General features: G+C 34.4%; 1 protein-coding gene across 8 annotated transcripts in view; it reads left to right on the top strand.

Moving 5' to 3' along the window:
* Nucleotides 1–16033, top strand: part of MIA2 (MIA SH3 domain ER export factor 2) — a 100761-nt gene that overhangs the window by 77479 nt on the left and 7249 nt on the right. For all 8 annotated transcript variants that reach the window (XM_029951228.1, XM_029951231.1, XM_029951235.1 and 5 more), the window contains 2 exons: nt 2910–3068; nt 15844–15966. In XM_029951228.1, the coding sequence (XP_029807088.1) occupies nt 2910–3068; nt 15844–15966 (282 nt within the window). The remainder of the gene's footprint in view (nt 1–2909; nt 3069–15843; nt 15967–16033) is intronic.

Raw genomic sequence — 16033 nt, 5'->3', positions numbered from 1 at the left:
AGTGAACCTAACATATTGAATCTGAGGTAGGAATAGAAGGTAATGAGACTAAAATAATAACAGCAAACTAAACCCAACTTCTCATAGCTCATATACTCAAATGGATACTACTTACCAAATTAGTCTCTCAAGGATGCTGTACTACTGTGTTGAAACTGCCCTTATTTTAAATGTTTTTGAGCTCTTTCTTTGGGACTGCTTTCAAAGAATGAGAAAATAAAATTTCTGTGGGTTATGGGATACTCTCCCTTTGCCCATTTCCTATTTACATCTTATTCCAGTTTGACCAGTGATCGCATCGGTCCCTCCCACTTCCCAGTCCCACTGCTGATTAGACCCACAGCCTGGGAATATTTCAGAGAGAACCTTTGCTTGTGTTGGCTTTGAAGTGAAAACTCCTAAGGACTGAGCGAGTTGCAGACTGATACTTGGAGCCCTTTGAGACCTTTCTCTTGAGCGCTTGAGGAAGAGGACTAATTTGAAATTCACATGTGTGCTATAAATGCCCCCAAGTCCATTTTCCCCATTTTTTTTTACCTTGACCTATCGTAAGAAATATATTTTATATCATGTCTTATTACATGCCAACATAAATGTAATAGAAACCATTTATATGAAGTAGTACTACCCTTACTATTTTTGATGCTTTCTGGTATTTTCTGTTCATTTCTATTCCATAACATTCCATTTCATTTTAAAAAGTTCCTCGTTAAGACTAAGTTAGTTTCATGCACCATGGTGGGTTGCAGTGAGCAGTCTGAGAAACAATTCCTTAGAAATAAGGGTATAATTGGCTAAATTGTAAATGTGAGTCAATGGAAGTTGAATGACATAAGTCAAGGATTGCTTGTAGTCAATTGGATATTTGGAATAAGTAAGAATTACCTTTCATTTCTCCTCTCCTATTTAAACTACTTTCCTCTCCTTTTTATTACTTTCGAGAAATGATATATTTAGATTATTTGCAAGAGTGTTTTACTGTTAGAAGAGCTACAGAAGTTTTAGGTAAGTTATTAGTAGGTCTTAAAGGAGTTGCTCTGAAGTATATGTTTGAATAGGATGGAATATAAGGAAAATAATTTCTTTCTAAAGTAAATTTCATGTAACTTTTGGTCTGAATGAAAATTTTAATCCTTAGCATTTTTACGTTTGTAATTTTTTACCTGGTAGTCAGTTGACCTGTACTTTGGTCTTTGAAAGGAATTAATCAAGAGAAGGCTTTGTCTTCTTTAAAGATCTGTGCTTCACACTAGACAAACTTAGCTTAATTGACACTTGCACATTTTTTCCAATTTAATTTTCTGCTCTCCCAGCCTTTTTCTTCTAATTAATTTATTAGAAGGATGAACAAGCTAGAAAGAAAGATTCGGGGAATATACAATAATGACGAAAAGAGATAGTTGACTTTTGGAATATAAAAGTCAGTTTATTTCCTGACTCTACAAAAGAGAGTAGATAAAAAAAATTTTTAAGTTTTTAAAAAAAAAAGATTCTTATACTGATTTGCAAAAGTTACTAAAAAATGGTTGAATTAGTTTTAGTCTCTTCTCTTAAAGGTGTACTGAAATGTGAAAAAATTTTAGAAGAATTTCTATTAAAATTTTTTTAAAAAATCTATTCCTTGAAAGATAAAAAAAAAGCTTTTGATTTCTAGGCAATATAGTTTTGAGAAGACCTCATTCCCCCCTCAGTGACAGATAAATTAAGTACTAACATATTTTGTTATTTAGTGTTTAAAAAAAACCTTTGTTTGTTTTTTCCATTTTAATTGAATATGTGATATTAATTGAGTTACTGTTCTTTTTGTGGTCCTAAGAAGAGAACTTTATAATGATGATCTTTCTTTATAAATGTAAGCATGCCAGATTCCTTATCCAAATGAGTATAACTTTGTTTAAAGTGTTTATTCCAACAGTGCTGTTGTTTTTGAAACTCTTGTTTTAGACTTGCCTTCAGAGTTGTGAGCTCTTTTTGAAGGTGAACTTGATATTCAGAAATTGCTAAAAGCCCTTAAAGGCAAATTTATCTGGTGGGTATAAAGTTTGTAATCAGACTGGTTAAAATCAGTTTTGTATAGAAGTTGAATCCTGTTTCAGCATTGAGACGCAATTTCTTTCTTTCTTTTTTTTTTTTTTTTAGAAGTATGTTTATTTAATTTTTTTTTTAACTTTATTTTTGAGAGACAGAGATAGTATCAGCAGGGGAGGGCCAGAGAGAGAGAGGGAGATACAGAATCTGAAGCAGGCTCGGGCTCTGAGCTAGATGTCAGCACAGAGCCCAACGCGGGGCTCAAACCCACGAACCGTGAGATCATGACCTGAGCCAAAGCCGCACACTTAACCTACTGAGCCACCCAGGCGCCTTGAGATGCAATTTCTTGAGTGGCTCTCAAGTTAATCTGAGTACATTTCTAAAAGAGTTGTTCTAAAAAATACTTCGAATAGTTGTAGAATTATTGAAATTAGTATATAATCTCTAAGATGACTGTTTTAGAAGAATCATGCTCTTTTTGACTATTGGCATGTTAGTGTAAGTAACAAAAACCTCATTTTATAATTATTTTATTCCATCTGATTTGGAGGTCTTTGCTATTTACTTCATACTCTTATTTTTCAGAGTTAGTACTTGTAATTTACAATTTAGACACTGATTTTTTTATGTAAATGATGATGTTGATAACATTTATAAATGGTTTTATTGGCAATTGTTTGTTTATACACATGACAAAATTATTTTTTCCTCATTGTCCTAGACTTTGGTAGGATAGAATTACAGTCTAATGTGTCTTAGGGAAACTTTGCTGGAATCTGACTGTTTTCACTTTTTAAAAGCTGCCTGGATTTCATTTGATGATAGGTCTTATAATATTTTTTTAGGTAAAATAGAATTGTAATTTTTTCTTTACCTAGGCTCAAGAGGCCCAGGGAATCCTCTGGACCATCAGAATACCAATGAAAGAGGAGAATCAAGCTGTGATAGGTTAGCTGATGCCCATAGAGCACCTTCTGACACTGGGTCGCTTTCGCCTCCATGGGAGCAGGATCGTAGGATGATGATCCCTCCATCAGGTATGGAGAGAGCGTAATTATTTATATTTCAAAGGCAAGCAGTATGTGAAACACAGAAGAATGGAAGAAAAGAGGAGTACATGTATGTCCTATTTTAAGAAAAACTATGATACATATTGGAAAACAATAATAACACAGATTTCTAACTATAATAATTACTGGTAATTGTTTATGTTACACACAGCTGCTTTGTTCGCCTCCCAACCCTCTCATGGGATATATTTATGATTTTTATTGCTCATAGATATATACATGTTTATTTTAGGAAATTCAAACAATGAAGAAATGTATAATTAGGAAAGTAAAAAAATCTCCCCTATTATCTTAGCATGCTTTTCCAGGAATTTAGTTTTATATTTTTTAGGGAATTTTTTGGGGTGGGTTATATGTTCAGAAACATAAATAGAAAAGTTCCTTTTTCACTTCTGTGGAATTATACTATTCACCTTCTTGTAATTACCTTCCTTCATTGAACAATATATCTTAGATTAACTGCTAAAATAAATATATTTACCAGAAGAGTCACAGCAGAATATCCTGAAGGAAGGCAATAACTGTTATTCTTTTAATAGCTCTTACTTTCCCAGTGACTATATTTAAAATTATTTAGTTCGCTAAACTTTTACTTATGCATAGTGTTTCAGGGACACCTCTTATGTGAAGCGAACTATGCCTGCTTTGTATACATTTAAAAAAAAAAAAACATACTATTTCAGATTCCTTCCTCAGGAGCTGGAGAGAGTAAGGGTATTATGGAAAAATAACTTTAATTCCAAGAATCAGCCCTTGCTGTAGTAGCATGTATATGTTCTAAGAAATGGTGGCTCCTGGGGAGCCTGGGTGGCTCAGTTGATTGGGTGTCTGACTCTTGATTTTGGCTCAGGTCATGATCCCAGGGCTGTGGGATCAAGCCCCATGTCAGGCTCTGTGCTGAGTGTGGAACCTGCTTAGGACTCTCTCTCTCTCTCTCTCTCTCTCTCTCTCTCTCACCCTCGCTCTCTCCCTCTCTCACAAATCTTTCAGGGGAGTGGCATAGAATATCTTTCAAAGATTCTTTCTTGCCTTTAACAAAATTAACTAAAAAGTTTTGCTATGATAAAATTAAAGATAATAAACTATAGCCCCTTTCTTCAAGAACTTGATTACAAGATTTTGGTGGGTATCATACCTCTACATCTGTATTGAGAACTTTCCTTTGAGAATTTACAAGCTATTAATACCAATAATCCCTGTCACACGTGCTGCCTAACTCTCCAAGTAAAATCTAGTGTGATTCTCAAAGTTGGCTTATCTTCAGAAGTAACCTAAGAAACTTCAAGGAAAATGCAGATATATTTGGGTCCCTCTTCAGATCAGGCCTTCGGAACATGAACTTTGAGAGGTAAGGCCTGTATTTCTAATAAACTCCCTTGAAGGTTCTGAGGAGCAGTTGAATTTAAAAACCACTAATCCATATAACACTATTGCCCTTATTATAATGAAAGAGCACAGAGTCCTCCAAGAGATGAGCTGGCAATCTTAGGTTAAAATAGCTAGGCAGATACCTGAGACTAGAACTCAGATAGTATTGACTTTGTTATTGTTTATTCATAAAATTAGAAAATATTTTACATGTCCTTTAAAAAATGCCTGAAACTTGTAATTCTAGACTTTTTGGTATTATCTCATAGATCTCTAAGTCTCTTTTCATTTTGTTTCCAATTTTTTTTCTCTTCTTTTGAAAGTTGAAGAATTTCATTTGATCTGTCTTCAAGCTTACTGACTCTTCTCTCTGTCATCTTCATTCTGCTGTTAATATTAAGCCTATCCATGAAAATTTTTATTTCAGATAGTGTATTTTTCAGTTTTAGAATTTTCATTTTTCAATACTTTTGATTTCTCTGCTGAGTTTTCTTATCTTTTTATTCATTATGAGCATTTTTTAAATGTCATGAGCATAATTTTGTACTAGCTGCTGTAAAGACCTTGTGTGATCATTCTGATATGGAGGTCATCTTGAGGATATCCTCTGTTGAAATTGGGTCACATTTTCTTGTTTTCTTGTTTTTTTTTTTTTATGTTTATTTTGAGAGAGTGAGTGAGTGAGAGAGCAGGGGAGGGGCTCTTGGAAAGAATTCCAGGCGGGCTCCATGCTGTCAGCACAGAGCCCAGAATGGGGATTGAACTCACAAATGTGAGATCATGACCTGAGCTGAGCACTTAACCGACTGAGCCACCCATACGCCCCTCCTGTTTTCTTGTTATACAGAGTAATTTTGGATTGTATCCTAGGTATTATGGAGATTATGGATTTTATAGTATTTCTCTGAAGAGTGTTGCTGGTTTTGTTTTATAAAAGAGTTGGTCAAAGTCAGAGTTAGGTTTTTTTCTCTCTAGACAGCAGCTCAAATATCAGTTCAGTTTTTAGTCTTGGCTGAAAATGCCTTAAGCTTGAATCACACATATGTGGCTCAGGGGTCAACCACTGACTTGGGCATTCAAAAACTCAGAAATTTAGGCTCCCTTCTTTGGCTCTCTTGGGCTCTGTGCTTTGGTTTATCAAGACACAAATTTCTATCAGCTTTGACTAAAGCTCTGTGCTGCCGCTTGCCTGTGGTCAGCCTTCGGCTAAACTGTGTAACAATTGGAAACCTCATCCCGTAATGGTTTCTTCTTCCAAGTTCCTACTCTTTGACCAGAGCTGCCTGTTTTTGTTTATGCTTCAGAGTCGTCAGTATGTTTTTTATCTTATTATTTTTTAATTTTTAAAAATTTTCTGGTGTTTTTTTAAGATATCATTGATAAACATTACTGTATAAGTTTAAGGTGTACAGTATAACGATTTGCCTTACATGTGTTGTGAAATGATTACCACAGTTAGTTAACGTCCATCATCTTACATAGGTAAAAAAAAAAAGTTTTCCTTGTGATGAGAATTCTTAGGATCTCTCTTTCACAACTTTTCTGTGTGTCATCCAGCAATGTTAGCTATAGCCATTATGCCATACATTATGTCCTTACTGCTTAATTATCTTACAACTGGAAATTTATCTCTTTTGACCACCTTCATTTGGTTCTCCTTGCCGCTACCTCTGGTAACCGCAAATCTGAGCTCTTTTTCTGTGAGTTTGCTTTTTGTTTTTTTAGATCCCATATATAAATGGGATCATACAGTATTTGTCTTTCTCTAACTTATTTCACTTAGCATAATGCCCATGCATTCCATCAATGTCACAAATGGCAAGATTTCCTTTTTTTAATGACCAAATAATATTACATTGTGTGTGTATATATATATATATATACATATATATATAGCACATTTCCTTAATTCATTCATCTATCTATTGCTCTTAGATTATTTCCATATCTTTACTATTGTAAATAACACTGTAGTGAACATGGAGGTGCACCTGTCTCTTCAAGTTCATGTTTTTATTTCCTTTGCATAATTACCCAGAAGTCGAATTGTTGGACAAAATGATAGTTCTACTTTAAATGTTTTGAGGAAACTGTGGACTTTTTTCTATAGTAGCTATGTTTCAGGTAGTGGTTTTTTGTTTTGTTTTGGGGTAAGTTGTTGTGAGTTGTTATATATGGGGGAGTTAGTCTGTTACAAGCTTACTCTCCCATTCTAGAAATGGAACCTGGTATCTGTTATTTTGTAGTTAAAAATTCAATATTGTGAGCTTCTAAATTGATGTCTTCATAGGGGAGATATGTATCTATTCCATAGAGAGTGTCTTCACATAATGTACCTGATCTATTTAGTTTAACACAGGGGTCGCCTATGTGAACTCTAAAGGAAATAAATAATTCTACAGGCACAGCAAAGGACTTTTACAGATTATTCTAATCTTTATGGATGAATCGGGCTAAATGACCCCTGAAACTCTAGCTCGAATTGGTGTAATGCTGACAAATAGACTTAGTTATTAACCCTGTTCCCACCAGAGTAAAATTACAAAAATATTCTGTATTTGGCGTTGGTATATTGCTCTCTCATCTAAGTAGTCACTGAACAGGTTTTCAGATTGGTTCTTTTATTTTGTGTTACAGGTAGTTAATCGGTAAATTAGAGCACTCAATAAGGAATGAAGAGACCTAGGATTTTATCTTATTGCTATTAATTTTTTGTATAATCTTGAGTGTTTCATTTTACCTATCAATATTTTCTCAGCTCTAAAATATGGACTTCCATAAAACAGAGATGACAAAAGTCTAAATCAATTCCCCTCCCATTTCATATTATATTGAATTATCAGGATTCATGAAGTACCCTGCTTTCTAGTAATAATTGTATCTTTTAAGGTTTTTCTTAAATTTAAAATATAGTTTAAAAATACTCATGTTAAAAAATAACAACTGAAATAACTAAATTTCTGAGGAATATAGATTCTGTAGTTATCCGAGGTTTTCTGTAATTTAGTCCTATGAAGCATGCTTTGTAAATTTCATATTTTTTTTAACATATTAGAACTTGGCAGGAATTTTAAAATTGTTTATTGATTTAAGATGAGTAAGCAGAAATATAAAAGATTCTGTGATTCTAAGGAATCATTTGGGTTTGCACTGTTAAATATTTTGAAGAAGGGACACAAGGAGCAAGCAAAAAGAAGATAAAACATGGCAAACTTAAGCCTTAACATGTTAATAATTACATTAATTATATATTGTCTAATATCAGCAATTAAAAGACAGATTGGCAGAATGGAGTAAAAAACAAACCATGACTCAACTATTTGCTGTCTGTCCAAACTTCATTCAGATATAATAGTATATAAGTAGATAGGTTGAAAGTAAAAGGATGGAAAAAGATATACTATGTGAATATTAATCAGAAGAAAGCAGGAGTGTTTCTTATTAGTATCAGATAAAGTAAACTTAACAGCAAAGAAAAATACCACATAATGGTAAAAAGCATGAAGAAGACATAGCAAACTTAAATGTTTGCACAGCAAGCAGGAGAGCTACAAAGTATGTGAAACAAAAAGTGATAGAACTGAAAGGTGAAAGATAAATCTATTATAGTTGAAGACTTCAGCATCTCTCTTTATAATTAGTAGAACAACTAGACAGACAATTTGGCAAGGATATAGAAAAATTAAATAATACTATTAACCTGTAGGATCTAATGTACATTTATCGAATATACCACCCAAAAGCAGCAGAATATGCATGCTTTCTAAGCCCCAAAGGAACATTTCCTAAGATAAATCGTATCCTGGGCCATGAAACAAACAGATTGAAAATAATTGAAATCACATAATGTGTTTACAGTGGAATCAAACTAGAAATAATGAACTGTTGATACGTGAATAATTTGGATAAATTTCAAGGATATTATGTTGAGTGAAAACAAAAATCTCTGAAGGTCAGTTATTATATAATTACATGTATATCACATTCTCGAAATAATAAAATGATAGAAGTGGAAAACAGGGGCACCTGGTGGCTCAGTTAAGCTGCCAGCTTTGGCTCAAGTCATGATCTCACGATTCGTGGGTTTGAGCCCCGCATTGGGCTCTGTGCTGACATCTAGCTCAGAGCCTGGAGCCTGCTTTGGATTCTGTGTTTCCTTCTCTCTCTGACCCTCCCCTGCTTGTGCTGTCTCTTTTTGTCTCTCAAAAAAAAAAAAAAGAAATGGAAAACAGATGAGTGGTTGTCATGGGTTAGAGATAGCAAGGGGAGATGTGTGAATGTGACCCTAAAGAGTAGCACAAGGAGATCTTTCTGGTGGTGGAATAGTTCAGTATCAAGTGAGCTGTGAGCTGGTGGTTACACACATGTACACATGTGATAAGTTGGCAAGAATTACATACTTGCATTATATTCCTGTTAGTTTCCTGGTTATTATATTGCACACTGCTTATGAAAGATTGGAGTAAATGGGTAAAGGGTATGAAGGACCTCCCTGTATTATTTTTGCAGCTTTCTGAGAATCCTTATTTTAAAATTAAAAGTAAGAACGAAATTCTTTTTATTGGATACTGTATACATACAGGAAGTGCAAGTATTCTTCAGCATATAACTTGATGGTCTTTGCATAATTTGAGCACACCTGTATATCCAGCATTCAGGTCAAGCCTGTTTTACGTTCATTTTTACTCATCATAGGAACTTAGAAATCTTTACAACTTTAGCAAGAAAAAAATGTTCTTGATGGATATACAAACACATTGTTAACATTGACATATCATACAATAATCAGATTAGCTTTTTAACAAGAATATGTTCTAAACTCACCCATTACAAGTTCTTTTTTTTTTTTTTAAGTTTATTTATTTTGAGAGAGAGAGAGAGAGAGCAAGAGAGGACAGGAGCAGGAGAGTGGCAGAGAGAGAGAACGAGAGAGGGAGAAAGAATCCCAAGCAGGCCCCACACTGTCCTTGGGGAGCCCCTTGTGGGGCTCGATGCAGGGCTGGAGGCAGGGCTCAACTCCTGACATGGTGCTTGGTCTCATGAACCATAAGATCATGACCTGAGTCAAAATCAAGAGTTGGATTGGATGCTTAACTGACTGAGCCACCCATGCACTTCTACAAATTTTTAATAAATACACAGATGCAACAGAAATTTAACCAAATTGACTTACTTGACTTAGTGCTTTGTTCCATAAGAAATGGAGCTTCATTCTCTGAGTCTCTCATCCTTGTTGCTGAAGTACAGGAGTAGAAAAGCAAAAACATGCTTTTTTAAGTCTCTCTGAATCAGAACAGCTAACATTTGATTGACCAAAGCAAGTCACATGACAGAATTTAGAATCAGTGGGCAGGGAGTATATTCTACCTCTTGAAGACAAGGGTACAAGGATGGTGAAGAAGTGAGATCATGAATGCGGTATATCAGAGGGGTTATACTTTCATAATGTGTTTTCACTTATAAACTATATTTAAAAAGCATATTTGTATACCATAATTTATTAGATTTTAGAATTAGAATTTAAATTTAGAAGTTAGAATTTTAGAAGAAAGAAATAATGTAATTTTTTGCTTAGTTTTTTAAATGAACGGTTCCTAAGTAGTTGCCGTGCTTTCTTTGCACTTGCTCTTTTTTACAAAACAAAGAATAATAATTTAAGTGAGTTTTGAGAAAATCTTGAAATATCATCTCTTAACTCTCATATTTAGCAGTTACCATTATGTTTTAAGAGTCATGAATCTCAAAATATTCTTGTACCTTATATAAATTATGATTAGTGACATGTTTCAACAGTCTTTGAGAATTCTTGCAATGATTCTTGAGAATTATAAATCATTATTGAGAATTATACCACAAAGAAGTTATAGTTAATTTATATTGCAGGTATTACTCAGAGTAATGATTTGCCGTGCATAAATGAATCTAGTAAGAATCCAACAAGAAAGATATAAATTATGTCTAAATTCATACAAATATTTTTTGGTAGTATTTTAACTGAAAAAAAAAAGAGTAAGAAAACCACAGATACTTTAATGAAACAAAGTTTTAGTTTTTATCATTTTTTTAATTTCTTGGTTTTCTTTTTTTTTTTTAATGGTTTTTTAAATTTATTTTTGAGAGAGAGAGAGAGACAGTGTGAGCAGGGGAGGGTCAGAGAGAGAGGGAGATACAGAATCCGAAGCAGGCTCCAGGCTCTGAGCTAGTTGTCAGCACAGAGCCCGAAGCAGTGTTCGAACCCATGAACCGTGAGATCATGACCTGAGCCAAAGCCAGATGCTTAACTGACTGAGCCACCCAGGCGCCCCTATTTCTTGGTTTTCTTGATCTTTCAGTGTTCCTCTGGATCTTATAGTGCACTAATTTCAATATCATTATACTCCTATAACTGGCCACACAACCTCCTTTTTCCAACAGGGAGAAGTAGCAGAGAAGAGTAAAGAATCTTAATTCTCTGCTACTTAGAAGAGACAGATATAAATTAAAGGAGGATTATGTCACTTCCCCTCCTTTACTTCTTTGAGCTTTAATATTTTTAGAGTTCCTGTTAAAGAGCGATAGCATGTATGTGGCTTCTCTTATTTTTGTCATTGCTTATCTCTTACTAGTTTGGAGTAGATATGTTCTATGAGGGGTAGCAAAGAGACTTAGCAGCTCCATCTTGATAATATTATGAATTAAATCTGGTCTTAAGCCTTGGATGTTTAAAACACATGCTTTAGGGGCACCTGGGTGATTCAAGTCAGTTCAGCATCCAACTTCAGCTCAGGTCATGATCTCACTGTTTATGGGTTCGAGCCCCACATTGGGCTCTGTGCTGACACCTCAGAGCCTGGAGCCTGCTTCGGATTCTGTGTCTCCCTCTCTCTCTCTGACCCTCCCATACTCACACTGTCTCTCTCTCTCTCTCTCTCAAAAATAAAATAAAAAACATTAAAGAAAATAAATAAAAACATGCTATATCTCTTGAAGAGCTGAAAAATTAGAGATACATTGATGATGATCCAAATTGATGATGATCATTTTAAATTTTACTTTGAGAAACAAAAGCAGCATAAACCCAACTTTAGATAGCATTAGAAATGCAGGCATAGATTTTTACTTCACTGGATCTGATTTGTAAACTTTTACGTAGACAGTTGTACTGCATTGTGAACATTCTTTTAGACAAGATTCCTTTGACGGAATTAGAGTTTGTCTTAAGTTAGGCCCATTTTGATCTCTTTGTTGAGATTTTGGAGTCATCTTATACTTAGTAATGTGTCCTGAAATCATCAGTGATGCTTTTTATCCTCTTAGGGGATGGTATTTGCTTAAAAATTGTTTCTACCTTTTTTGGGCTACCCCTTGTTTTGGAGTGTATATCTCTTGTATTATTATCTCTTCTTGTATAATGAACCTATATAAATTCTAATGATTTGTATTGGTTGTATTTGCCAACAGGTTACCAAATACATGTTTAAATAACTGTAAAAATCTTTGTTTAATTCCAATCTTCATGAAGAGAGTAGATTGAGGAGAGATTAGGAAAAGGGGGAGAAATGTAGATGACTTCTTGAAAAACTTTCCTTTCAGTAAAAGTGAAAGTAGCTGTGAGGGAGAGGTTTTCTTTGTTGTTTTGTTTTGTCTTTAAAGATGGAAAATATTGCAACATGTTTACTTAATAATGCAAGAATGATGATGTATGGGAGAGAGTATAATTTTAAAAGTGAAACACTTGAGTTGTAAACAGAAAGGATGGGATCCAGAATGTAAGTGACAAATTAGATAGGAACTAAGTCACTTTATTCATTTTAAAAAGAAGGAAGGGACAAGTGGGTACAGATGTAGAGACTGGGTAAGGGTGAGTGAGGGTATCTAGTTGCATCAGTTTTCTTGGTGTGGCAAGATCACTGATTTGGGATGAGAGGAGGGAGTTGTCAGAGATTTGAAAAGAGAAAAAAGATACACACACCGTAGCCATTTAGGAGAGTGAAGGAACTCCACTGGAGTGTAGTATGATTACAGGGCATTGTTTAGTATTTGAAATTTATTGTCATAAATTTGAATGGGACCAGTCAATATTACACTTTAATATAAAAAGTTTATCATACAGTTACTTTAGGTGCTTATTTTGCACCAGTTCTTATGTTAAGTGCTTTTTATTAATTGTTCTAACACTCAGGAGTGTTACTTCCATTTTATGGAAGAAGGAACAGAAACAAAGATAATGTTGTAAAATCTTGTCTATTACCTCCTAGAATTGCATGCCAATAGTTGCTTGAGGTGTGTGTGTGTGTGTGTGTGTGTGTGCGCGCGCGTGTGTGTGTGAGAGAGAGAGAGAATGTAAATAAAACATAAAGAAAAAAGCACACTATGTAAGTTCAAATTTTTTATCTTTTTATGTGTAGTTCTTTGATTAGTAAGCTTTAGCATCTTTTCATGTTTATTGGTCATTTGTATTACCTGTATTTATTTGCTGTATATTGCCTGACCCATTTTATTTCCTGCTTCATAGGAATTCTTTTTGTTTTTAATGTTTTATTTTTATTTTTGAGAGAGAGAGAGAGAGACTACGCATGCAAGCAGGAGAGGGGCAGGGACAAAGAATATCCTAAATTGGCTTTTTGCTGACAGCAGAGCGCCCCATGAGGGGCTTGAATTCACCAACTGTGAGATCATGACCTGAGTGAAAGTTGGATGCTTAACTGACTGAGCTACCCAGGCTCCCCTTCATAGGAATTCTTAGTACATTTTAGATGCTTATCTTTTGTCTTTTGCAAATACTCTCTTGGTTTGTTAGTATGCATGGTCTTGTTACACATAAGTTTCACATTTTCTTATAGGTAAGTTAATCCTTGCTTATTTTTATGGAATTTTTGTTTTAAGACCTGTCCCTAGATCAAAATAATATTCTAGGTTTTATTTCTTTCTAAAACCTTAAAGTTTTGTTTTAATTTTTTAAGTTTTTAATTTGGATTCTATTTCTGTTTTAGTGTTTAGTGTGAAGACTATTTTATTCCATTGAATAGACAGTTATTTTAATATTATATATTGGTTCATCAGTGTGAGGTGTTACTTTTATCTTAAATGTCCATATTTGCATACATCTATTTCTTAGACATTCTTTCTATACCATTGGTCTCTTTATTCCAGACTCATAACCTACCCGTATTGATGCTACTATCATCTACTTTCTGGAATTTTTGCTTTTCATTCCATTTAAATTCCTTAATTGTTAGAATAAACTATTTCTTCATGTTGTGAATGAAGATGTTTATTGTACTTGATTATTAGGCAGTATTAAACCAAAAAAAATCCGAATCCTTTATCCATCTTTATAATTCTCTTTTTCACCAACTTGATATTTCTGTTGTGTGATAGAACCCCAGAGTATGAAAATAGGTACCCTGGGAGCTATCACAGTCCAAGAATTGGAATGAAAAGAGATAAACAGCATTTTCATTTAACATAGACATCTTGGGTTATTCTAATTCTTAGTTTATGAAACTGCTTCTGAACGCTTTTACACTTATTGGCAGCCTTTACTCATTTTTTCCCCCCTGATCCTTTTCATTCTCCCATTCTTTCTTTTTAATCATGTCTTCCCTTATAAGGTTGATAAAAAAACAAAGGTAAGCAAGCAAGCAAGGAACCATTTGTCTTTATTTTCTGTATTTTAGTCTCATTGGTCATGGCTTTCTCATATTGCATGTGTATATGTATTTGTGTGTGTGTGTATGTTTGTGTACATTTGAGTTTGATCAGAATACCCTGTTTACTTTGTCATCTATGATTTTCTCTCAGGGCAAACTTTACCTCTTTGGTAACAACACCCATTTCTGATTCCTCCAATCAGAATTCAATAGGCTACCACTCATATAATTTGTATACCTCTTTTATTAAGGCATTGATCACATTGTATATATTTCTGTCACCAGTAGACTACTAAAGCATGGACTGTATCAAAACCAACTCTGTATCACAACTGCTGTGGACACAATAGTCCCTGCTAGATTTAAGGAGTTAATTATTTTGGCCAGTGGAGGGCAACATGGGTATATGATTTATCAAATAGTAAGCTTGTAGCAAAATTTTGTATTCATGAGGTTGCTGATATTGTGAAGACGTATTTTAGAGCAAAATAATTATGTGGTATAGTATCTTGAGACTTGACTAAGAAAGAGCTAGGAAGTTTTCAGGTTTACCCATTTTATCCCTTTGCTGAAATCTGCCATTTAATTAATTCCATGTTTTCAGTGAAAGGGAAAACTCCTTCTAGATCTCAGTGGTTGGTATTAGCCTTTTCTTTCACTGGGCTAATTCAGACCCATAGAGACAGCTTTTTGCTAAGATTCCAAAAGGGGGAGGAAATGAGCCTGAGACTATCCAGATCTTTCTCTCCTAATTCACATCCTTTGACCCTTGGGAGCTTATTAAATATAATTCTGTTAACTCTGGTTGATGGCAAGTGGTTTTCATGGCTTTGTGTGGGAGAGGTGTGTCAGTACGTTCCCCTGTGGCTGAGTCAGAGGAGGAGTGGCATATCCAACACTGTCTGGAGTTCACATTATGAATCACTGCTGAGAATAGTCATGGAAGGCAGTTTGCAGCTGTTTTTCCTTATCCATCTGGATAAGAGAGAGTCACATAACTTACCCCCTTTGACTTTCCTCTTATTTTTTGAAGTTTGGCATATGCATGCCTAATATATCAAAATTTACCATTGCGTATCAAAGATGAGATAGACTACTTACATCTTTTCAAGAATGAGGAGTCCTGTAAGGACCCAGGAATGACCATTTTGTCATAAGTGACACCTGGGGACAAAGGCAGTTAGCTGTAGAAGCACGTGAGTCAGAGTCTTTGCCCAGGTTTGTGTCTATCCAGGTGTCCTTAATCTGAGCATTGTGTACTTTCCATTCATCTATTGAAAGATCTTCCCCTTTTCATTTTGGATGAATTCCAAAATATTGATGTTACTGAAAATTTGATCATTAATGACCTCTGAATAATACTTTCTGCTTTGGTGACTATTTCTTTTATCATTGTCTATTCTGCTAAATTTCTTGATATGCTTACAGCATACTCTCTTTTTTCTTTCTTTGTCAGTAGCTATCTTCTCAGTGTTGTTTTTGATATGTTGATGTATTTACTTCCTGCACTGAACTGAAACCTTAAAAATCTAGAGTAGCATTTTATACTTGTGTTTACTACAAAGGTAATGTTATTGCCCTTAGTAAATAAATAATTTTCCTAAAATTACTTACTATTGTCTACCAAGAATATGGGTCAGTTTTTTAGGAAGCAAGAGAAATGTCTACACTCAGTACATTAAAACTAAGTAAACTTGATTTATTTTTATACTAATGAAAATAATTAAAAACTTATTTTCTAGGCCAACCATATTCTGATCCAGCTCTTCCTCCACAAAGGCAAGACAGATTTTATTCTAATTCTGGTAGACTGTCTGGGCCAGCAGAACTCAGAAGTTTTAATGTGCCATCTTTGGATAAATTGGGTAAGAAACACTTTGTGTATGCGATGTGTTTTTTTAATAATGATGATACACTAAAGAACTGAGAGCT

The sequence above is a fragment of the Suricata suricatta genome, chromosome 9 (assembly GCF_006229205.1).
Source record: "Suricata suricatta isolate VVHF042 chromosome 9, meerkat_22Aug2017_6uvM2_HiC, whole genome shotgun sequence".
In the NCBI taxonomy this organism is placed as follows: domain Eukaryota; kingdom Metazoa; phylum Chordata; class Mammalia; order Carnivora; family Herpestidae; genus Suricata; species Suricata suricatta.
This window is presented reverse-complemented; position numbering and strand designations above follow the sequence as displayed.